At 46.5% G+C, this 25,586-nt stretch overlaps 1 protein-coding gene across 1 annotated transcript; it reads left to right on the forward strand.

The window, feature by feature from the left end:
* Positions 1-266: 266 nt before the first annotated feature.
* On the forward strand, positions 267-20,484 carry IL1R2 (interleukin 1 receptor type 2). The gene is made up of 9 exons (XM_052649516.1): positions 267-289; positions 1,059-1,186; positions 2,130-2,388; positions 4,372-4,552; positions 8,018-8,189; positions 11,158-11,220; positions 14,559-14,694; positions 16,202-16,344; positions 20,303-20,484. Exons 1-9 carry the CDS (start codon positions 267-269, stop codon positions 20,482-20,484), a joined length of 1,287 nt encoding a protein of 428 aa, XP_052505476.1.
* The last annotated feature ends 5,102 nt before the right edge of the window (positions 20,485-25,586 follow it).

Genomic DNA, 25,586 nt, shown 5'->3' on the forward strand with positions numbered 1-25,586 from the left:
TTTTTGGCCCTCATTTTGCTTTTTCCTCTGGGTGCTCTAGACCACAGATTATAGAAAATTCCTCAGGTTATGTCAGAATTGTGTGTAAAATAAGAGTTAATCCGAAGGAGATCAGCCCTGGGATCTCTTTGGAGGAATGATGCTAAAGCTGAAAATCCAGTACTTTGGCCACCTCATGCGAAGAGTTGACTCATTGGAAAAGACTCTGATGCTGGCAGGGACTGGGGGCAGGGGGAGAAGGGGACGACCGAGGATGAGATGGCTGGATGGCATCATGGACTCGATGGACGTGAGTGTGAGTGAACTCCGGGAGTTGGTGATGGACAGGGAGGCCTGGCGTGCTGCAATTCATGGGGTCGCAAAGAGTCGGACACGACTGAGTGACTGAACTGAACTGAACTGATAAGGACTATAGCAGAAGTTCTCTGACAAGTTATATTTAACTTGAAAGTTATATTGACAAAGTTATATTTGACTTAAAGTTATATTTAACTTTAATATGAAGGCCTTTTGACTTTGTGATTCATTCACTCATCCCTCACTCAATAGACAGGAGTTAGGAAACAGCTCTGAACAAGATGAATTAGAAGGAGCACCTGAAGCTTACATGCTGGTGAGATGAGACATAGTTGATGATAAATGTCAAGAGAGCAATAGAGCTGGAAAGGAAAGATGGAGTGTCGGGGCAGAAGCGGGTGCAATTATACAGCAGGTCGGGGAAGACCTCGTGAAGAGTGGTGTTTGAGGCAAGACACTAGCAGTGGCCTTAGGTGAGGAAAGACCCTCTTGGGCCGAGGAGCTGGGAGTGCTAGGCACGTTTCAGGAGAGAGAGAGACTTAGGATACAAAACTCCTATTTCAAGTGAAAATTGCCAGAGAGGAAGAGCAGATTAAAAAAGTTTGAGTTTTCTTGTTAAAAAAAATAATGAAAATCTAGGCTACAAGGTTTCTGTTGTCAGGTAAAAGCTCCAGAAAGCAGCCCAGGACCACCCTCACGGGGTCCTCTCTTCCGGTGTGGTGGCTTCTGGTGACACCCGCTCCGTCTGTCTCCTCCTCTAGGCTCTGGTGTGCTGGGCTGGCAGTCTCCCCTTCCCGTGTCCTCCAGAAGTTTCTGGGAGCCATGTTCCTCTTGTCTGTATTGATAATGGGTGTGTCCACCTTCGCCGTGCAGTCTGAGGAGCACATGGGTAAGTGGTGACTCTCAGCTGGAGGGGCTTGCCTGCAGCTTCTCTGGGGATGTTGTTAAGCCACTAAGCTGACTCTTTGCAACCCCATGGACTGTAACCCGCCAGGCTTCTCCGTCCATGGGATTCTCTAGGTAAGAGTACTGGAGTGGGTTGCCATTTCCTTCTCCAGGGGCTCTTCTAGACCCAGGGATCAAACCTACATCTCCTGCATTGGCAGGCATATTCTTTACCACTGAGCCACCTGGGGATAGGAGTTGCTTTTATCTAGGGAAATTTTGTTGTTATCGAGAAGCAAGGTGTGGCCATCCATGCCTTGGTAGGAGACACAGTCTTCTCTTGCCGTTCTCCTCTGGTGGATGAGTTTGCTGTGGGCGTCAGTCACTCCTGCCAAAGGAGCAAACCAAAGAGACAGTGCTTTTGCCCTTGATAAAGGGTGCGTTTGGATTTTTACCATCCAATGTGTTGGAACTAAGCTGAACTCAATCAAGATCGACTCTGAATGGCCAGCTGTCATCAAGTCAAAAATAAGGCCAAACTTGAGACTTCCCTGGTGGCCCAGTAAGGTTAGGTAAGACCTTGCCTTCCAGTGCAAGGGCTGTGAGTTTGGTCCCTGGTCAGGGAGCTAAGATCCCACATGCCCCACAGCCAAAAATCCAAAACATAAAACAGAGACAGTATTGTAACAAATTCAGTAAAGACTTTAAAACTGGTCCACATTAAAAAAAAAAAAATTCTTGGAAAAGACCAATATTTTTTGCTATCACGTGAACCTAATTTAACTCTTCCCACAAGATGGACCTTGTTAGCAGCCCTAATGTCATTATCTGGGAGCTTTGAGAGCATTGTGAGCTGTCAGATTTGTTGGTGGGGCCCCCCCCATCGTCGGGGCATGTAATGTCCCTGGAGAGACCCAAAACCTGACCGTGGATTCTCTGTCCTTCAGGGGCTGCAGGAAGCTGCCGATTTCATGGCAGGCACCCCAAAACGAGGTTCCAGCTAGAAGGGGAGCCTTTGGTCTTGAGGTGCCCCCAGGTGCTCCACTGGGAGTCTACCAGCGCCCATGTCAATGTGACTTGGCGTAGGAATGACTCCGCCGCAGCAGTCCCAGGGGAAGAAGAGTCGCGCGTGTGGGTCCAAGACGGAGCTCTCTGGATCGTGCCAGCCTCCCGGGCAGACTCCGGCTCCTACATCTGCACCACCAGGTCAGCGCCTTGGGGACAAGAAGAGGGGAGGGGGCTCTCCCACAGCAGATGCTTGCGTGGCATCTCCAGAACAACCTGGGCTTCCAAATGCAGCCCACAGGTGGGAACCCACTTTACATCTGCCTCACTGTTCCCGAAGTGCCTCCTAGCCGGGAGCCTGTCCCCGGACGTCCTCACGGTGCCTGCTCTCCCCTTCACTGAAGTCTTTGTCTGAGTGTCACCTCTAGGAAGAGGATGTCCCTGGCTGCTTTGTCTAGAGCGGGATTCCTGTCTCTCTCTCTCCTGAACCTGTAGTTCTTTGTCTCCATCTGACACACATGTACTGGTGTGATGTATTTAAGGCCTTGTCCACCCCATTAGAACAGACACTCCAGAGCGCAGGGCTGTGGTTTGTTTTGTTCACTGCTGAATCCACAGGGACTTAAGGAATACATGCAGAACCCTGAGTCGGATTGGAGACGGGGGAGAGACTTTAGGAAGCAGTTAATGCAAATGCTTATTGGGGCGGGGAGAGCCAGGCTCATAAAGTTCTCCCAGGTGGTGCGTGTGGAGCTGAGGCTGGAACCCGCAGTTCCTGACATGGGACTTAGTTCCCCCTTCTTCGTCCTGCTGCTTTTTTCCTCTTTAATTGTGGCGACACGAGGATAATACAGCATTTACCATTTTAACCTTTAAAAAATTTTTAATATTCAGCTGAATTTATTTTAATTTGTTTCTAAATTTTAACTGGGCTTCTTCTCCGATGGCTCGGTGGGTAAAGGACCTGCCTGCAGTACAGGAGATACAGGAGACGCGGGTTCGATTCCTGGGTCGGGAAGGTCCCCTGGAGGAGGAAATGGCAACCCACTCCAGTATTCTTGACTGAAAAACCTCATGGACAGAGGAACCTGGCAGGCTCTAGTTCAAACAGTCGCAAAGAGTTGGACGTGACAGTCACTAAGCACGCGTAGCCGCTTTGCAGTGTGGCGTCAGTCTCTGCTGCACAGCACAGTGAAGCGGCTGCGCCTGTGCCTGCGTCCACTCCCTTCTGGCCTTCTTCCCATTCAGGTCACCGCAGAGCGCTGACTGTGTTCCCTGTGCTGGACAGCATGTTCCCATCAAGTGTCTATTGTACACATAGTATCAATAGTGTCTGTGTGTCAATTGCAGGCTTCCAACTCTCTGTTTCTGTTAATAGCACCATTTTGCCTCTGCCTTTTCTCCAGTTCTAAGGTCTTGATAGAATGATGATACTGAGATTATTGTTAGACCAACCGAAAAAACAGAACCCAAACAAACTTACCAAGTTCATTTCCCCCATGCAGTATTGAAAAAAATACTTCACAGATCTTATTCAAAGATCTTAGCAGTTTCCTGATATGTGATTTCAGTTGATACATGATTTCCAAGAGAAGTAAAGGGGATATTCTTTCTATGGAAACAGTGGCTCTTCAGAAACAGTCTCTCCATCTGGATAAGGTTTCCTGGGCTAGGAATTTGGAGCATGTTGGGGCTGTGCTGAAGCACCCCCCAGAACCTGGGAGGGGGTAGACCCCTTTGAAGAGGACTTGGAGTTTCTTGTGTACGTGTGCTAAGTCACTTCAGTTGTGTCCGACTCTTGGCAACCCCATGGCCTATAGCCCGCTGGGCTCCTCTGTCCCCGGGATTCTCCAGGCAAGAATTCTGGAGTGGGTTGCCATTTCCTTCTCCACTAAGAAACTGGAATTTCTTCTGAGTGGCCTCAATGGCCTTGAAAGCAGGCTTGTGAAGGGTCCTTTGAGAAACATGCAGAATACATCACCACTCCTATATGACAATTAGGACACGGTACTTCTTTTGCCCCCCAAAGATTCAAAAGGACTAGGGACAGAAATACTACAATACTAATGAGAAAAATAGGGAATGAAGTATTCACCGAGATTGGGGAAGTTATTCTTAATTTCATTAAGTTTTACTTTCATCCTGCCTTGCCATTTAGTATTCTTTTCTCCCCTTTTCAATCAGAAATGCCTCTTACTGTGACAAAATGTCCGTTGAGCTCAGGGTTTTCGAGAAGACAGACGCCTCGGTGCCTCTCATCTTCTACCCACAAATCATACCCTTGTCAGCCTCTGGGCTACTAGCTTGTCCTGATCTGAGCGAGTTCATCCGTAACAATGCTGACGTGAAGATTCAGTGGTACAAGGTACGTCTCTAAAAGTTGCCATTTAACGAATACATGTTTGAAGGGCCACAGAAAAGATATAAAATACCCATTCTGAAGGCAATATGTTCACTTTTCTATTTTTTTAACCAGTGATTTTTTAAAGAGGGCCATGATTAGTATATTCTATGTATCTTTATGAGGCTTGAGTAAACATCCTCAGATAGTGATTTGAAAAGACAGAGTGTGAAATGAATAAAGAATAAATAAAAGCTGAAGAAAGTAGGTTTTTACTCTATGCTGTAGAGTATAGAAATTTAGAAAGAACTGTTTAACAGCTTTATGTACGTGTTAGTAGAATTTTTGTAGAAGCACATGAAAATTAACCTTTGGGTTAAAGGATTACATATTGGTGTAGACACGATTTCCTGTCTTGTCTGATAAATACTGTTGTCAGCTCCCTTGTGTGGACCAGGGGTGGGCAGAAGGCAGCCGCGGGGCAGTGAGCTGCCTCTCCTTTGTTGGTTTTTTAACTTTTTATTTTGTATTGGAGTGTGTTTAATTAATGATGTTGTGATAGTTGCAGGTGGACAGCAAAGGGGCTCAGCCATACAAATACATGTACCCATTCTCCCCCAAACTCCCCTCCCACCCAGGCTGCCACATAACATTGAGCAGAGTTCCCTGTGCTATAGAGTAGGTCCTTGTTTTTATCCATTTTAAATATTAGCTGCTACTCCTTTTTGGATGTTTACTATCCAGTTAAGGATAGTTTTCACGTTTTTAAATGGTTTAAGAAATTAAAAGAAGACTTATTTCATGGCCTGTGTAACTGATATAAAACTCAAATCTCAGTGTCTGTATGTAATGTTTTACTGAGCCAGGCTCATTTGTCTCTGTTTTTATGGGGCAGCAACAACTGAGTTGAGTAGTTGGACAGAAGACATGTGGCCTAAAATATATACTTTCTGGCTCTTTACAGAAAAAGTTTGCTGACCCCTGATATAGACTGTAAGTTGATACTGAAAAGTACAGTTACTTGTTTAAAAATGGATAGAAATGAACACTTCAGTAAAAAAAATAGGTTGACCAATTGACAAGCATTCTAACTACAAAATAGCTATACTATGTCAAGTTAATATTGGAAACTTTTAAGTGATTTTCAGATAAAATGATTTTCAGAGTTGGCCAAAAAGTCCATTCAGTTTTTTGTATAGGATGGCATGGCAAAGCCTGAATGACCTTTTTAATGAACCCAGTTAAGTAGCCAGCTCTTATGAATTTGTCCACCCAATAGAGGAACTCTTGGTTTCATAAGAGCATAGAAAGGTCAAGTGAGAGATTTTACAATAGAGGAAAGAGCATCGATTCTGGGGGGTGACCAGTCTGGATTGGAAACCCTGCATCTTCAGTGACCTGTTGTCTAGCCTTGGTCAGCTTCTTTCCCTCTTTAACCTGTTTTCTCTGCACGGCGGCAGTGCATGCCTCCTCACCTGGGACTTTTCGAGTTGACATGGAGCAAGTGTGTGACACACCCTGGGCAGTGCTTGGTGTGTAAATGCGGGTGGACGGGGCATCCTGGTAGTAGCACTTATCATGTCGGTTCCCGTCCCAAGAGTGCTGACCATTGCTGGGCATGCCCTGTGTCCAAGCCTGCTCTCAAGTCCCGACATGAACCCAGTGCAGCAGGGGCTTGTTAACATCTCCATTTTATGGATTAGGAGAGGGAGACACACAAGTGTGAGTACTGTGCCCAAGGTCACTCAGCCGGCAGAGGGTGAAGTCAGACCTCTGACGGTGGAGGCCAGAACGCGCACATCCCTGCCACACGGGGCACCCTGGAGACTGGTAGACCCTGGAAGAACCGTGTGGCTCTGCCCTGTTTTACCTTTTTAAACTTAATCGACACACTAGAGACTGTTCACATTTGAAGTACTCTAATCAGAAACCCACACTCTGTGTGTGTGTGAGTCGCTCAGTCGTGTCCAACTCTTTGGGACCCCAGGGACTGTAGCCTGCCAGGCTCCTCTGCCTGTGGAATTCTCCAGACAAGAATACTAGAGTGGGCTGCCAGTTCCTCCTTCAGGGGATCTTTCTGATCCAGGGATCGAAACCGGTCTCCCACATTGCAGGCAGATTCTTTACCATCTGAGCCCTGTTTGGGTTTGTTCATATTTGATCACATGTGTTGGGAATGATGAAATCTCTGTTTTTAATTAAGTATATTGTTCAATTAGACTTAATGAGTCATGTGACTGACAAACTCTTCCAGTTATGCCCGAGTTCTTATTCAGAATAAGTCTATGAAATGACTCAGGGTTCTATTTGACGATTGCAATCGTCATGGTTTTGAAAGAGATGTTCCTGAGAACATTTTGTGCTCATGAGATGTTCGCTCTGCTCTGCTCTGCAGTACCTTTGTCCAGAGTGCGGCTTCATGTCTCACACTCAGTTTTCTCTTGCAAAATTTTCTCCATCTCTCCTGACTCTTTAACTTGAAATGATTCTTAACGTGATTACTGCAACATCAACTCTTGTGGGCATTTACCATGACTACCTCATAGCACTCCTTTCTGGATGTTTCCCAGGGCCTATAGGCACCAGTTAGGCCATAAATATATTTATATTTTAATGGCCTACTTTGTCAAAGAAGATAGTTTCTTTTTTCCCCGTTGTGCCTAAGCAAACGTGCTTTAAACTTTGTGGTTAAACAGACCCAGCTGTTTATTACAAACTTTTTATTTTGTAATGGGGTATAGCCAATTCACAAAAATCTTGTGATAGTTTCATGTGGGCAGCGAAGGGACTCAGCCATACATCACATGTATCCACTCTCCCCCAAACTCCTCTCCCATCTAGGTTGCCACATGACATTGAGCAGAGTTCCTTGTGTTAAATAGTAGGTCCTTGATGGTTATCCACTTAAAATATATCTGTGTGCACATGTCCATCCCAAACTCCCTAACTATCCTTCCCTCCATCCTTTCCCCCAGCAACTATAAGTTTTTCTTCTAGGTCTGTGAGTCTATTTCTTTTTTGTAAATAAGTTCATTTGTATCACTTCTTTTTAGAATCCCCATATAAGCAATGTCATATGATATTTCTCCTCTTTCTGACTTGTATCACTCAGTATGACAATCTCTAGCCCCATCCATGTTGCTGAAAATGGCATTATTTCATCCTTTTCAATCCAGCCATTTTATTTTATATGCTAAAACTCCCTCTCCTGAAAATACAGTTAAAAGCATGCCTCAAAAGACAATATTTGCAAAGTAAATACCAAGGTGATTCTTGGGTTGCAAATTCAGTAGTGATGCATAATACCAATGCTGTTCATAGCTTTTGAGATATAAATTAGAATATAATTTAACTTTTTAAAAAACTTTAAATTTCGTATTGGGGTATAGCCGATGAACAATGTTGTGACAGCTTTAGGTGGACAATGAAGAGATTCAGCCATACATATACGAGGATACAGTGTAACTTTGAAAACCATTTTCCCTTAAGGATTCTGTCCCTTTGGATCAAGACAACCAGAAGTTTCTCAGTGTGAGGGGAACTCGCTTACTCGTAAACAATGTGTCCATGGAGGACGCAGGCTACTATACCTGTGCCATGCCGTATGCCCACAAAGGCAGGCAATACAACATCACCAGGAATATCAAACTCCAAGTTAAGAGTGAGTACTTGCCATCAAGAAACCTCTGTACCCTGGTTCAGCAACAAGCATGCAAGGGAGAAATTAGGGCTCATGTAGAACTCTTTTTTTCCCCCAGGTGGTTATTTCTTGATTGACTTTTTTAAAGAAATATTTTTAATTGAGGGAAAATTGCTTTACAACATTGGCTTGATTTCACGCAGAATTCTTTGAGTGTCTTTGGTATCAGAGGAAAACAGATATGGCATATGTCTTGGCACCAGGCTTATAAGACGTGTATGACACTTGGAAGGATAAAAGCTGGGTGATTTTATGAACAGTGAATCCCTGGGTGGTTGACAGGGTTCTAAGTCTGAAGTTAAAATGTACACCACTAGAGGGAGCCAAATAGTAGTTCACTTGGAAGGCCCCTCTGCAAGGTCTGTTTGGAAGGCTTGCACCTCGAGGGCCAGTCATCAGAGCCCAGTTGCCATAACTTTGTGTCTAATTCTAGGATGTGCATGCGTGCTCAGTTGGTGGGTCATGTCTGACTCTTTGTGACCCCATGAACTGTAGCCCACCAGGCTCCTTTGTCCATGAGATTTCCCAAGCAAGAATGCTGGAGTGGGTTGCCATTTCCTTCTCCTAATTCTAGGATACTAGGATTTTTTGGAGTTTTCAATGAGAAGTCTATACATTGGTACAGCTGGTGAAAAAAAACTCTCCTTTTTGATCTTCCCCAAGCATGTCTAGCCTGAAGGCTCAGACGGTAAACAATCTTCCTGCAGTGCAGGAGACCCAGGTTCAATCCCTGGGTTGTGGAAATCCCCTGGATTTGGAAATGACAAGCCACTCCAGTATTCTTGCCTGGAGAATTCCATGGACAGAAGAGCCTGGTGGGCTACAGCCCAGGGTGTCACAAAGAGTCGGGCACGGCTGAGAAAGCTGAGCGACTAACACACAAGTGTGTCTCGTGGCTCTTGAAACCAGGATTTAAAATAGCAAGGGCGCGCATTGGTTTACATGAGTTCTACCTGAAAATAATGTGTGAACAGTACCAATTAGCATTTCAGGTTTGGTCACTGTTTCTTCCACGCCTCCTACGCGCTGGGCATCAAGCTTGGTGCACGAGGCACACAGGCGGTAAAGTCCTGGCCCCTGCGCTGGACAGTATGGTGCTTCTCTTAATTTTATACACTGAATAACTACACAATCGGGGTCTTTTCAGGGCTTCCTAGGTGGCACTAGTGGTAAAGAATCCGCCTGCCAGTGCAGGAGGTGCACGTGATAAGGGTTCGATCCCTGGGTCAGGAAGATCCCTTGGAGGAGGGACTGGCAACTTACTCCAGTAGTCTTGCCTGGAGAATCCCATGGACAGAGGAGCCTGGCAGGCTACAGTCCATGGGGTTGCAAAGAGTTGGGCATGACTGAGCAAGTGAGCAGACACACACACACTCACACACAGACATTTCAGAGAGCTTTGAAACTATGTTCAGGCATATAATTAGTCTACAAAGGGAAAAGACTTTCTTCTGCCAGAGAATACAGAGATTCAGTCTTATTACAGGGAAAATTGAGTCTTCCATGAACGGAAGTCTCTCTGTCTGGTGAGGATTCAATCGCATCAGCCCCTTGCTCCCCCGCAGAGGGGATCCCCCAGAATCCTGACCCCCCTCCACCGTTGTCCTGTTCATGTGATACTGCGCAGGAACACGAGGGGGCGCCAACCTACCTATTATCCTGTGTCCCGAGGCCCACACTGTGTCTCAGCCGCTTTCAAGGGTGGTCCTCCGCCAGCTGCCCCATCACTTGGGTACTCATCAGACACGCAGACTCTCAGGCCTCCTCCCAGACATACTGAACAAGAAACAGTGAGCAGCCCATATTTAATAAGCTCCCAGGTGATCCTGACATGCCCTGGACTTTCGACCCACAGATGTATCTCGTCCTAGGGGCATCTTTCTCCCCTCTCTGCCTCCCTGAAGCAGCCCTATGACCTTGGAGGGAGGCGCAGGCTCATGATCTCAGTCACTGGAGAAGCCGGCTGCTCTCTGGGCTCACCTGGGATGCTGCCTAAAGCTTATCCCATTAGGGTTTCAGATGCTCTTTAGTGGAAGACATGAGGATGGAGCTGTGGTGGATGTGGGCAGCCCTTCATCCACCCTTTGCTGGCCTTTCTGCCCCAGTTGAGATGCCCAGTTTCTTCAACCTGCTGGGAGAACTGCCTCTTGGGGAGCTGGGCTCTGATTCCTCCACAAAGAGTCAATTTCCTCAATTACAAGCCCAGGTGGCCAAGCTGGGTTACCTTGTTTCTCTCTCAGTGTGGGGTTAGCAGGTTCCCCAGGTGGCCATTCCCAGTGGCACCCGCCTGCCAATGCAGGAGTCTCAGGCTTGATCCCAGGGTCGGGAAGAGCCCCTGGAGGAGGGCAGGGCAACCCACTCCAGTATTCTCGCCTGGAAAATTCCATGGACAGAGGAGCCTGGTGGGCTACAGTCCGTAGAATCGCATAAAATCTGACACAACTGAAGCGACTTAGCACACACACACAGGTTAGCCTCACAAACAGGTGGTTCTGGATGTCCTGTGCCTTTTTTATTTTTCACAAGTGACTCCAGGACTCTGTGGCAGGTGTGGAGGGGGCTACTTTAGGGTGAGGAGCCTTTGAAGTAACGCCCGTCCCGTGGACATCGAGAACATTCTTGTTAAGGGTTCATTCAGGAAGCCGGGGAGTGGAATGGTTAATTGTTATCACAGAGCATAGGACATCTGCGAGAGGAATGTGTGTTTCACTGCGGCTTCTTCCAGTAATCTCTCTTCTGGGAAAAGCGTTGGCCAAAGAGCCTCAATTTCGTGGCTAGCCAGTTTCCTTTGCCAGACAAAAGCGGAGTCTCACAATGTCTGGCTCTGCTGCAAAAGAGAATTTAGCTAATTAGCTAAACAATAGACCCTGACCCTCAGCTCTCAATGAAGCGCTTCCTCATTGAATCTCCTTTCCTCCTGCTTTCTCAGAACGAGAGGAGGAGACCATTCCTGTGATCATCTCTCCCCACCAGACCATCTCAGCCTCGCTGGGTAAGGACCGTGTGATCCATGGGGGTGCCTGCAATCTCAAACCTGGGGCCCCGGAACCCCTGTGTCACCCACTGTGCCTGCCCTAAGGGATGCACGTCTCGGGTGGAGACCCTCCCTGCAAGAAATAACAATGTTGTTACCCCAGCGAGAATTAACAAGTGTGAGGGAACATTTTTCTTTGTCAAATGTTTATAGAAATGGCATTGTTTGGAAGTATGCATATTTAACTTCTTGAAAACTCTACCTACAAAAAAAACCCCATGTGAAAAATCAGAACATTCTGTGGCCATTGTTAACTACATGAAAGGATAATTGATGGCAAGATGTCCCAGGCAGCACCTGAGGTGTATTTAAAATATTAATAATTCACTTCACCAACATGTGGCTAATGCTAGCATTACGCCCAAGGCTCAGACTGCCCTGCTGGCTCCCTGGAGACAGTTTCTTGTCGCTTACTATCAGGTCAGTGGGTCAAGGGAGGTAATGCTTGTCAGAGGTTTTCGTTTTTCACCCTTTCATTGTTCTGGCCAGCACACACTTTCTTATCAAACACTGTCTAATAAGATGTCTTTCAATGCCAACATCAACCCTGTGGGATGGTCATATTTCTCCCATTTTCCAGAAGAAAAGCTGCCTGGGGTGAAGGTGGTGGGGGTCATTGGCTCAGTGTCTGTCAAAAAGTCTCAGTTGAGTCTGGCTGGGGTTCAGACTCAGGCCTGTGTGTCTGTGAGGCCGGTACCTTGTGTGTGTTTGTTTTTATATAATCGTTTTTTAGGTCTTATGCTCATTTATTAAACCCTGGCTGCAGAGTTCTATCTATCCATCTATCAATCATATGTCTATTGACCCACCAATCATTTATCCATCCATCCATCCATCCATCCATCCATCCATCCTTCCATCCATCCTTCCATCCATCCATCCATCCATCCATCCATCCATCCATCCATCCATCCATCCTTCCATCCACACTTCCATCCATCCTTCCATCCATCCATCCATCCATCCTTCCTTCCATCCATCCGCCTACCTATCTCTTCTGTTTGGCCTTAGGCTCGTATTTTAAGGGCTTCCCTGGTGGCTCAGATGGTAAAGCATTCGCCTGCAATGCAGGAGACCTGGGTTTGATCCCTGGGTTGGGAAGATGCCCTGGAGAAGGGAGTGGCTATCCACGCCAGTATTCTTGAGGCTCCCCTGGTGGCTCAAACGGTATTCTCCAGTGTTCTTGCCTGGAGAAGCCCATGGACGGGAGAGCCTGGTGGGCTAGTGTCTGGGGTTGCAGAGCTGGACATGACTGAGCAACTAGCACCTATATTTTAAACTTTGATTGTTGACCATGGAGCCTAGGGGGCTCTTGCAGATGCTGGGGTTTGTGGCCTGACACCTGAGTTGCAGCTCCCGAGGCTATCTGGGCTCTCAGAAGAGCCTTCTGGAAGCCTGGGGAGGTGGGGACCCAGGTCAGTGCTGCCCCCGGCTCCTCCATGTTCCTGAGCCCACAAAACTGTGCCTCCCACCCCGTTGCTTTGCACGCATGGATGTGCCAGGCAGAGTCCCTTGTGGCCGGATTGAATGGGCTGCTGCTGCCTGAGAAATCTTTTAAGGTCAGAGGGGTGTCCAGGAAGAACAAAAGCAGGCTTTCTGAGCCTGAAGTGGGGCCGCGGGGTTAAAGCCCATGCCCCAGGGAGGCCCATCTCTCGAGAAAGACATGCATGGGCAGGATTTCTTCTTTTGTTCCCAACTTTGGTGACTTAAAAAAAAAGACAGTGATTGAGGCAAGGGACTCAGGACTATCACATCGCACAACTGTAGAAGGCACTCCTCATGTAAAAGACAGTGGCTTTTTCTTTTGAAAGAAGTTTTTATTTTGTATTGGGGTATAGTCAGTCAGGGGACTTCCCTGGTGGCTCAGACGGTAAAGCGTCTGTCTACGATGCGGGAAACCCGGGTTCAATCCCTGGTTGGGGAGATCCCCTGGAGAAGGAAATGGCAATCCACTCCAGTACTATTGGCTGGAAAATCCCATGGACAGAGGAGCCTGGTGGGCTTCAGTCCGTGGGGTTGCAAAGAGTCGGACACGACTGAGCGGCTTCACTTTCACTTTCATAGTCAATTAACAATGTTGTGATAGTTTCAGGTGAACATTTATCCATTCTCCCCCAAACTCCCCTCCCCCCATCCAGGCTGCCACATGACATTGAGCAGAGCTCCCTGTGCTCTACAGCAGGCCCTTGTTTCATCCATTTTAAATAACACAGTGTGTACGTTCATCCCAAACTCCGTAACTATCCTTTCCCCCGCTTCTTCCCTGCAGGCAACCGTTAAGTTCCATCTCCAAGTCTCTGAGCCTGTTTGTGTATTGTAAGTTCATTTGTATCATTTCTTTTTAGATTCCACATATAAGGGATGTCATATTTCTTCTCTGTCTGACTCACCTCACTCCGCGTGACAGTTTCTAGGTCTTTCCACATTGCTGCAAATGGCGTTGTTTTGTTCTTTTATCTGCTTAGTAATATTCTGTCGTATATACGCGCCACGTCTTCTTTGGGCTTCCCTGGTGGCTCGGATGGTAAAGAATCTGCCTGCAATGCAGATTCAATCCCTGAGTCAGGAAGGTTACCCTGGAGAAGGGAATGGAAACCCACTCTAATATTCTTGCCTAGAGAGTCCCATGAACAGAGGAGCCTGGTGAACATGTAGGGTCGCAAAGAGTCAGACATGACTGAGTGACTAACACACGCACACACACGCACACACACAGACACAACGTTCCCTCGTATATACGCACCACATCTTCTTTACCCATTCCTCTGTGGACAGTTAGGTTGCTCCCATGTCCTGGCTATTATAAATGGTGCTGCAGTGAACACTGAGGTGCATGTATCCTTTTGGACCATGAATGGTAAACACAGTGACTTTTGAAAGGGTTAATCCTAGATGAACACGACCTGGGTGGAGAGCTCCCTGGGCAAACAGGAGAGCCGAGACCAGCAGTGGGCAGAGAGAATCCACACTCCCATCTGGAGTTTTGGAGGCAGTGAGAATGAATTGTGGAGGAAGGTGGCCTGGGACTTCAGAATGCTCTGTAGGAGCCCAGGGGCCTTGGGAAGCTGTTTGCCTCTGGCTTTCCATCTACCATGAGGAAGGAGCTGGAGATGCTTAGTAAATACTGACGCTCGAGGTGAAAGCTTAAGGGAACTAACATTCCTTCTAAGAAAAAATAATAGTGTGGTGAGGGTGTCTGAGAAGAAGTGGAAAGGCCCACTGCTCAGATGCCCTGACGTGACCCCTGTCCGCCCGCTGGGTTCTGACATCTGATGCACTATGTCTTGCTGTCACAGGGTCAAGGCTGACAATCCCATGTAAGGTGTTTCTGGGAGCCGGCATACACACAACCACTCTGCTGTGGTGGACAGCCAACAACACCCGCATAGACGATGCCTACCACGGGGGCCGCGTGACCGAGGGGGAGCGCCAGTAAGTGATGGGGTGGATCTTACTTGTCCGCTGGGCACAGCTGTTGTGACCCTCTGCAGACGTCACTTCCTTGTACAGACAGTGTCCTAGCCAACCCATCCTATATGACATACACACAGACACCACAGTACAAACCTATATATATTTTTTATTCTAATCTGTTGGATTTTTAGCGTCTTTGACATTGAGTTTTGCTAAGAATCGCCAACTGCTCCTGAGAATCAAGGCTTGGAATGCTATGAGTTGAGTAGCAGCCTTATACTTGGTTGGTGTCGCCTCTTCTGGTTGTTTAATTAAACCTTTTTTCCTCGAGTGTTACAGTTTTCAAACAAATACTTTGAGCTAAGATGTGTCCATTCCTGAGTTTGCAACCTGGGAGTCCAACATTTTCACAGCCCTTAAAGAGACCCTGAGATGTAGCGGCAGGATCTGAGCCCCACCTATTTCTCAGGGAATGGTGGGCTACCACAGTCTCTAAGGAAGGATGCTATGAAAGAAAGTGAGGATTCTGTTCTCATAAGCCTTCATCTCTGGAAAACGTTTTCTCACTCTGAGCGCAGAACAGTCAGGCCTAATGGGACCCATTTTTGTGTGAGGAAGGCAGACCCTTCCATGTTCCAAATCATAAAGGATTTTTAAAATTGTAGTGTCGGTACTCTGAATTTGCCTCAATTTTTGCTTGCCAAATTCTTGTCTTTTTGGAAAGATCTATCCAACAAGAACTTTCTAGATGCAGTTTAGTGGATAGAAATTAGATGTGGTTAGCATGGCCCTTTGCTCGTGGGTCCTCATTGCAAGAAGTTTGGGCAGGACTCACATGCCATATGTCAGCTTGCTCATGCTATCCATTTACTTAAAGGAGCCTATTTTTCCCCCACAGATGAAAAACAAAAATAGTCCTAGTGGATCCACAGCCACGGTATTTTTATTTGTACTAATAAATAATGTGAAGCATCTTTGGATGCCTGTAACATTACAGGTGGCAGTGATGTTGACTAGAGCCCTGCCCCGCATCTGCTGCCCTTGGTTCTGAACTTGAACTTCCAGAGTGAGAGCTGGCGGTGAATGGTGATGAGAGCAGACGCAGAGGATGGGATTCCTGGCACTCCCTCCCTCCCTTCAATATGCAAATGCTTGGTTGGTCATACAGTCCAATTTCCCCAGACTAGACATTTCTGTTCCCACCAATGGTTCATTGTTCATCAAGAGCCTTAAAAAGTGACACCCCCTGCCCCTACCTGTTTATCCAAAGAAGCTGGCTTCTGTAAGTTCGCATTGTCACAAGCATCCTATCCCAGCGACCAGCAGCTTGAGAGTTATTCTTACCTTCAGGAACAGGCTTAGAAATTCTCCCGAGCACATAAGAACTGTAATGCCAAGTGGCCCTAACTTGGTAAATCGTGCCATCCGTTTAAGTCCAGCGGAGCTCTGAGGATGTGTAGGTGTGTGTATTGAAAAGCCAAGCCGGCGTTTGGCTGCGGATGTTGAGCTCTGTTTTCTCACTTAGGGCATACTCAGAAAACAATGAGAACTACATTGAAGTGCCACTGATTTTTGATCCTGTCAGAAGAGAGGATTTGCACACGGATTTTAGATGTGTTGTCCGTAATACAATGAGTTCCCAGACGCTTCGTACCATGGTCAAAGAAGGTATGGATTTTGCGGGGGTGGAGCCATGAAAGGGAAAGACAAGTGTTGGGTGCTCCGTGGATGTGAAACAAAGGTCCTGATTCATCAGGTGGTTACTTAGGTGAGTCTGTGAGTTTTCCATTAGTGGAGCTCAGAAAACACATCTCTCTGTATTGGTGAATGTTTTTCTCTCCGTATTTGTGAATGTTTTTGGTAGAGTGGAGGCTGGCTTTGGGAGATTATACTCAAAGGAAAATTTAAAGATGAAGCTGATTTTTTTGGATAAAAGACAAAATGGTTCTGTGATAGATTAAAAAACAAAACCAAACCATGTGTCTCCTGTGGTTCTGCTGGATCAGCAGGGCCAGTGTGCTTCCCTGACCCCTCGAGGTGGGTGGGAGGTTTTTCATCCTGAGGTTGAGAAACTTCATCCTCCCAGGGCTGGGGATTGGGAGGTACCCAGAGCTCAGGTGGCTTTAGGGTTAAAGCCATCAGTCACCAGGAAATAGGGCTTCTCTGCTTGCTTAGTGGTAAAGAATCTGCCTGTGATGCAGGAGAAAGGGGTTTGATCCTTGGGTTGGGCAGATCCCCTGGAGAAGGGAATGGCAACCCTCTCCAGTATTCTTGCCTGGAAAATCCCATGGACAGAGGAGCCTGGCGGGCTATAGTCCATGGAGTCACAAGGAATCGGACACAACTGAGTGACTAAACAACAACATCAGGAAATAAAGTGCAAGACTGTAGCTAGATCAACTCACTGCTCGTGGAAGAACATTGAAACAAGGAGAAAGGAAAAACCTGATTTATCCTTTTGACGTGGCTCAGCTGGTAAAGAATCTTCCGGGAATGTGCGAGACCTGGGTTTGATCCCTGGGTTGGGAAGATCCCCTGGAGTAGGGAAAGGCTACCCACTCCTGTATTCTGGCCTGGAGAATTCCATGGACTGTATAGTCCATGGCGTTGCAAAGAGTCGGACACAACTGAGCAACTTTCAAAATTAAAAAAAAAATCATTTTGAAAGATCGATTTCTTCTCAGTGTTTGAGTGCTGAGCAGGAAAGGGAGGTGTGAGTGATGTAGTCTGTCAGCTGCTCGAAGGACAAGAAGGGAAGAGACAAAGTGATTCCCACTGGGGACTTTACCCTGACTTCTGGGCCATCAGCACAATCAGTAAACACAAGCCCCCCGACATTTGGGTGTTTGTAGAGGAGGCAGCTGCGGACAAGTTTTTTTTCTTTTTTTTTTAAGTTGAGAGTTATTTCTGGAGGGCACCCAGAAAGAACAATACCTATGATCCGGGCCCCCACCAGGCTGCACCCACTTCCTGCAGTGACTGTGGAGGAGCTGGGGGTGGGTGGGGGGAGGGTGTGAAAAACCACCAGATATTGGCCCCAGAAAGCTGCCATGTATAGGAAAGGATCGATTTTAGTTAGCCCAGACCCTTGCATCTTCCCATACAGAAAGTGAAGTTGCTCAGTCATGTCTGACTCTTTGCGACCCCGTGGACTGTAGCCCACCAGGCTTCTCCATCCGTGGGATTCTCCAGGCAAGAATACTGGAGTGGGTTGCCATTCCCTTCTCCAGGGGATCTTCCCGACCCAGGGACTGAACCTGGGTCTCCTGCATTGGAGGCAGACGCTTTAACCTCTGAGCCTCCAGGGAGGCCCTACAGAGAGAAGCGCTAAATTCCTTACCTTGAAACATCAGGCAAGCTTTTACTGGGCAGTGGAGGATCTGGATGAGCCTCAGGGCAGGAATGACCACACAGTGTAGCTTCTCTGCAACCCTGCTCTCCACCCACCAGCATGCCCTGCTTGAGCCACTGGTTGACAATGCAGATTCCTGGGTTCACCCCCAGACCTACCTAGTGAAATTTTCTTGGGGGGAGGCCAAAGACTGACATTTAGCAAGCTCTGTTCATCCTGTATTTTGAGAACCATTGGCGGAGGGCACAAGCAAGGGCTGACATCTCAGATCATTTCTCCATGAACGAGCTGGTGGTGGTATAGATTTAGAAGTGGAGGATCCACTGCCAGGCTGCAGAGTAGTAACCCAGAGGAAGCCGTGGCGTGTCTGGTCCTGAGGCTGGGAACCTGCTCACATTTCTAGGACGTGAGCCCTGACCTTGCATGTCCTTCGCTGGGTCAGCTATGACTGGGCACAGAGCTCACAGCTGAAAGCTTCCACCGGGACTCAGAGGTGCCTCCTAATAATTGCTCCAAAAATGAAAGCTTCACTCGGCTTGTGGAATTTTAAGATGCAAGAATCATCTGGAGAAATTGCCTGAGAATGTGCTTTTTCCCCCAAATCTGCACAGAGTAGGATAAACAGTAGCTTAGAAATGTAGAATTCTGGCTTCCTCATCCATGTGTGATCAATAATCAGAGCCTCTTTTGTGAATCTAACAAGTAATATACTTGTTAACCTTTTCATCAGTTTTTATTGGAGCATAGTTGCTTTACAGTGTATTAATTTCTGCTATACAGCAAAGTGAATCAGCTGTATGTTAACATTTATCTCCTCGTTTTTGGAGTTTCTTCCCATTTAGCTCACCATGGAACACTGAGTTGAGTTTCCTGTGCTAGACAGTAGATTCTCATTAATCATGAGTTTTATACACAGTATCAATAGTGTGTATATGTCAATCCCAACTTCCCAGTTCATCCCCCACCCCTACTGTTCCCTCTTGGTATCCATACGTTTGTTCTCTACATCTGAGCTACACCTTCCCTAATTCCAGCTTTACTCTTTTTTTGTGCTTTTATATTTATTTTATTGAGATATTATTCACATACCATAACAGTCACCATTTTAAAGTGTTAAAATATACTTGTTAACTTTCTAAAATTTAATTTTTATTATGTTTTGGAGTATAGCTGGTTTACGATGTTGGATTAGTTTCAGGTGTACAGCTAAGTGATTCAGCTATACGTATACATGTATCTCTTCTTTTTTGGACTCTTTTCCTGTATAGGTTATTACAGAGTATTGAGTAGAGTTTCCTGTGCCATACAGTATGTCCTTGTTAATTATCTATTTTATATAGTGTGTGTAGGCCAATTCCAACCTCCCAGTTTATCCCTCTCCTGCACCACTTGTTAGCTTTTAATCAACACTTGCTTCCTATATTTTTGTAACACAGAGCTGCAAAGGAGCAGAATTAAAAATAGCTGGATCCAGGCAATAATCTTGACACCTAAAGCTCCTTTATTCCCAATTTTTCTTTTCCTTTGTTACTTTACTGACTCCTCCTGACACCCAGGCTCCCTGGAAAAGGACATATTATACCCTGGCCACATCACAGTTAGCCAGCAAAGACCTTGATAGACCCCTCATTGCAAACAGTCCGGCAGGTGGAACAAAATTAGACCTTGGCCCATGCCCCCCCACCCCGCCGAAATCCACACTGCTTCTCTCTGGTGGATATTTGTTCTACCTGACTTTGTTGTTGTTATTTATTTCTTTACTCACTGTGGGGCACATGGGATCTTTCCCAACTAGGGATCAAACCCGTGCCCCCTACACTGGAAGCTTGGAGTCTTAACCACTGGTTGTTCAGTCACTGAGTCATGTCTGACTCTTGGTGACCTCATGGGCTGCAGCACGCCAGGCTTCCCTGTCCTCTACCATCTTCCAGAGTTTGCTCAAACTCATGTCCATTGAGTCGGTGATGCCATGCAACCAACTCATCGTCTGCCATCCCCTTCTCCTTTTGCCTTCAGTCTCTCCCAGCTTCAGGGGCTTTTCTAGTGAACCACTGGATTGCCAGGAAATTCCTGTTTTACCTTCCTGTTTCCATAATGCCACCAATATCGTTCTCAAGTACCCTTGATCTGGGCGTAAGGGACATACTTTCTGAAAATCAGTGCATATCTGTTAGAAGAATCAAACGCCGTTTCCTTCTCTGTAGAGCGCACGGCAGTGTCCCGTTTGGCCACAGGCGCTTGTTCACCTCTCGTGTGCCTCTGTTCTTCCTACAGCTGCCACGTTCTCCTGGGAGATCATGCTTGCCCCCCTGTCCCTCATCGTCTTGGTACTGGGGGGCATATGGATGCACAGACGGTATAAACGCAGAACTGGAAAAGCCTATGGTTTGATGGAGTTAAAGACTGGCCATCCAGACTCGCAATCCTATCCAAGTAAAATAAAGGAAATAAAATAGTTCAAATCAAACCACGTCCTTTCCAACGGAAGCGGCTCAGCTTTTTGAAGGATGCTGTTCTTTTCCTCAGTTATTTACCAAAGACTGTGTTTATAGTGGATTTGTAGTGAAAGACTGAAATGTCCATGTAATGTTTACTGTGAAACCAGATCACGGGAACCAGTGTGCGTGTGGGTGGGTGTGAGGCGCTCTTTGAATAAGAGTTGAAAACATCAAAATGAATTTTGAAATTCATTTATTCATTTCATAAAAACGTGTTAAAAGTTCTGCGTTGACTATGCTCTATGGCAGATGTTCTAGATACAAAAATAGTGAAGGCATGGTTTTCCTTTTGGAAAGGTGGAATTTTATCTTGATACTGGACAGGATGATTTAGAAATACTAAAGAGGAAGAATCCTCAAGAATTGGTAAATGCTTTTTAAAAGGATGATCCAGAAAATGGTAATTTCAAATAGATGGTCTGAAAAATACATAACATACCAGTGAATGGAGAAATGGATTTAGCTTTCATAATTAAACTTCTGAAAATAAAGAGGAAGAGTGTTGAGATGATTCATACACATTGTGGAAAAAAAATCGCAGCCTCTTTTATATAATATATCAAAAATAAATCCCTGCTAAGTTAATGAGTTAAATTTAAAAATCAAATTGCAGGAAAATTGGCATGACTCATTCCTTTACCTATTCAAATCTTTGTTCAAATGTGGTCTTCCCAAAGGCCCTTATAGTTCACTTCAGTAGCTCAGTCGTGTCCGACTCTTTGCGACCCCATGAATTATAGCATGCTGGGCCTCCCTGTCCGTCACCAACTCCCCAACTCACATCCATCGAGTCGGTGATGCCATCCAGCCATCTCATCCTCTGTCGTCCCCTTCTCCCCCTGCCTCCAATCCCTCCCAGCATCAGAGTCTTTTCCATGAGACAACTCTCTGCATGAGGTGGCTAAAGTACTGGAGTTTCAGCTTTAGCATCATTCCTTACAAAGAACACTCAGGGCTGATCTCCTTCAGAATGGACTGGTTGGATCTCCTTGCAGTCCAAGGGACTCTCAAGAGTCTTCTCCAACACCACAATTCAAAAGCATCTATTCTTTGGCGCTCAGCTTTCTTCACAGTCCAACTCTCACATCCATACATGACCACAGGAAAAACCATAGCCTTGACTAGACGGACCTTTGTTGGCAAAGTAATGTCTCTGCTTTTCAATATGCCATCTAGGTTGGTCATAACTTTCCTTCCAAGGAGGAAGCATCTTTTAATTTCATGGCTGCAATCACCATCTGCAGTGATTTTGGAGCCTCCCAAAATAAAATCTGACACTGTTTCCACTGTTTCCCCATCTATTTCCTGTGAAGTGATGGAACCAGATGCCATGATCTTCATTTTCTGAATGTTGAGCTTTAAGCCAAGTTTTTCACTCTCCTCTTTCACTTTCATCAAGAGGCTTTTTAGTTCCTCTTCACTTTCTGTCATAAGGGTGGTGTCATCTGCATATCTGAGGTTATTGATATTTCTCCCGGCAATCTTGATTCCAGCTTGTGCTTTTTCCAGCCCAGCATTTCTCATGATGTACTCTGCATATAAGTTCAATAAGAGACCCTCTATTTCCATCCTTTTCTGTCCCCCCACCAACTGTGCTTTGTGTCATTTTAGCTCTTACCCACACCAGACCTTCCATTTTATATTTGTTGTTTATTTTCTGTCTGTTTTCCCCACCAGCATGGGAGCTCCTTGAGGGCAGAGATATTATTTTGGTCTCAACTATATCCCCAGTACCTAGAATCAAGCCTGCTGTTCACTGGGCATTTAATAATTATTTGTAGAATAGAAGAAGATAGGATGAATTCTCTTTATAGCGATAAAAGAATCACCTGAGTAAAGATGGACAGGATTCATTATGTTACAATTTCTGCATAATAGAACAATAAAAGCAAATGTCAAAGAAATTGCATCAAGAAAGATCAAGGCATTAGTAACTATAATTTGCAGCGATTCAAGGTTTTAAGAAAGGTGTCAGAGCTGAACAGATGAAAGAACATGAGTAAAGGCAGAAGAAACATGCACCAGGGGCCTGTGGTTTCAGTAATAATCATGAATTAAATAAGCACTCACACACTTTTGTTGTTGTTCAGTTGCTAAGTCCTGTTTGACTCTTTGTGACCCCATGGACTGCAGCACACCAGGCTTCCCTGTCCTTTACCATCTCCTGGAGTTTGCTCAAATTCATGTCTGTTGAGTTGGTGATGCCATCCAATCATCTCATCCTCTGCTATCCAGTGTTAAAAGGTGATACCAAGATCATTACAAAACAGTCACCCTCACACCCTGTGATACTGTGTATACGTTGGCACTGGGAGGTGGCAAGGTATACATGTGATGCCAGTGGGGTGCTGGGACCAGCCTCCAGTCCTGTGCGTGTGGGTTCAGTTGCATCTGACTCTTTGTGACCCCATGGACTACAGCCCTCCAGGCTCCTCCATCTACGGAATTTTCCAGGCAAGAATACTGGAGTGGGTTGCCATTTCCTACCCCAAGGGATCTTCCTGACCCAGGGATCTAAACAGAGTCTCCCGCATCTCCTGTTGGCAGGCAGGTTCTTTACCACTGCACCATCTGGGGCCAGCTTGCACCTCCTTAAAGAGCCAGTGTCATCTCCTCTATTCTGTTTCAGTGATGTCATACTGTAGCTTAAAACCAACTCTGGTGGGAGAATTTACATCACAGAAATTGGCAAATGCCACAAGTCTCCCCTCTGTGGTACCCCACTATGAGGACCATAGAGATGCCCAGTACTGCTATTCCTGGGAACTTAGGACCTGATTCAATAAAATAGACAGGAGATAGCGTTCAGTGAAACTTACCACCCTGATGATGAAACATTATGCCTCAGTAATAAGTGATAATTATCAAGATTCTGAGACCAGGATATTTATAATATTAAGGGAAGTTTGTATGCAAGACAGAAATTGTCTTATACAGTTGGACTGCACCCCACAGGTCTGCAAGCCTTGTAATTGCCCAGCCTGGAGACCCAAGAAAGCTTGGAAACAGTGGCAGAGACATGAGTGGCTTGTTGGATGGGACCAAGTGGCCTGGAGCCACTGCCCACTGTGGCTGGCTAGCAGCACAGGGTGGCAGTCTTCACTCCTGGGGGAGTAGGAAGTGTTAGTTGCTCAGTCATGTCCGACTCTTGGCCACCCCATGGACTGCAGCCCACCAGGCTCCTCTGTCCATGGGATTTCCCAGGCAAGAATACTGGAGTGGGTTGCCACTTCCTTCTTAGGGGATCTTTCCAACCCAGGGGTTGAACCTGAGTCTCCTGCATTGCAGGCAGATTCCTTAAGCTGAGCTACCGGGGAAGAGCAGGAAGCTACTGGTTCTAAAGGGAATTGATGTAGATTGGGTTATTGGTTACCTGGGAGACCAGCTTCGGGCCTGACCTCACAGGCCCTCAGGTTAAAGACATTTCCCCTTAATAAGCTAGCAGGTGGAGCTAAGGATCAGAACAATCTTGGGCCTGGAGCAGAGGGTGAGCACTCTCGTGTGAGTGGGCGTAGGGGAAGTCCGTATGATTCACAGGTGGGATGCACAGAGAGCAAGAGAGGTGCCATTCTTGCGTCCTGGGCCCATGAAGTTTAAATGGTTGCAGCGATGTTCAAATTTGTTTGCATTGAGACAAGGAGAAAAACAAAACCCAGAGACTTTGAACACATGTTTCTTAGGCTCACGTCAAGCTGCCTTCGTGATCCTGCACGAGCCCTTTTTATCTCATGCTAGGTCAGTCTTCTTATCTGAAAAATGGGGATAGTAACAGGACTGACCCTGGAGTCTTTAATAGAGCCTTTCGCTGTTTTTGTTTATCTTTTTTTTTTTTTTGAGTCTTTGGCTCTTTAATAATCAAAACCCATAGTGAGGATTCCTGGCAGTCCAGTGGTCAGGACTCCAGGGCTTTCATTGCTGTGGACTCGGGTTTCATCTCTGGTCGGGGAAACTAAGATCCTACAAGCCGAGTGGCAAGGAAAAAAAACAAACACACACCTAGGAATAGACAGAAGTAAATATAGTTGTATTGTTTAGACCAAAGGTCAGCAAATGAGTTTTCTGGCCAAATCCAGATGGCCTCTGTTTCTATAAATTCAGTTTTATCAGGACATGGGAAGGCCTGTCTGTGGATGCACCGTGGCTTCGAAGAGCTACCCTGGCTCTTTGAAGGTGGGGCTGAGTACTGGAGCTCTGGCTGGAGAATTTACCCTCTGGCCCTTTACAGAAAAGGTTTGCAGATGGCTGGTTTAGGCAAGGAGATGATGGGCAGTTTTGACCGTTCATTTTAGATTCCCTGTTACTATCATCTCCCCTTCTTTGCCTGCTTTCAAAGCTGGTGAGGAGAGAGAAGTGAGATGGCGCAGGCAGAGGGCTTTTGTGTCCATCAGGAATTTCCACGTGAAGGAGTGGAAAGTGAGACTGGAGATGGTGGACAGGTGAGAGCCTTGTGAACGGCTGCTTCAGGTGCTTCTCCTTTGCTGCGTCTTCAGCTCGGGAGCCACGTGGCATTCATCCTGCTTCCCTCCTGGGGCCCCTCCTCCAGAGCTCTTCACCTTCAGATCTGGGGGGCTTCAGCCATGACCCAGAAAAAAGAGCAGTCTGCAGCCAGGAGAGCCACCACTCCCAGACTCTACCTGACAGCTCCCTTACGCATTTCCTCCCCTCTCCAAAGATTTGAAGTCTGGGTCACAGCATGAGAAAGTGGGAGACACTCGGGGAGTCTGGGGCACTGATCTATGATAATATCAAGGGGTAAGTGGGACACCTGGGCTTCCCAGGTGGCCTTAGTGGCAAGGAACCCGCCTCCCCATGCAGGAGACTTAGGAGATGTGGGTTTGATACCTGGGTTGGGAAGATCTGGAGGAGGAAATGGCAACCCATTCCAGTATTCTTGCCTGAAGAATCCTTTGAACAGAGCAGCCTGATGGGCTACAGTCTATGGGGTTGCAGAGAGTCAGACACGACAAGCAAGTTAGCCCACAGGCACAATCTAGTGCTGGAGCGGGAGTGATGCGGGTGAAATAAGACTGGCTGTGTGCAAGCCATTGCTTACACCGGTC

Source organism: Budorcas taxicolor, chromosome 11 (genome assembly GCF_023091745.1).
Source record: "Budorcas taxicolor isolate Tak-1 chromosome 11, Takin1.1, whole genome shotgun sequence".
Lineage (NCBI taxonomy): Eukaryota > Metazoa > Chordata > Mammalia > Artiodactyla > Bovidae > Budorcas > Budorcas taxicolor.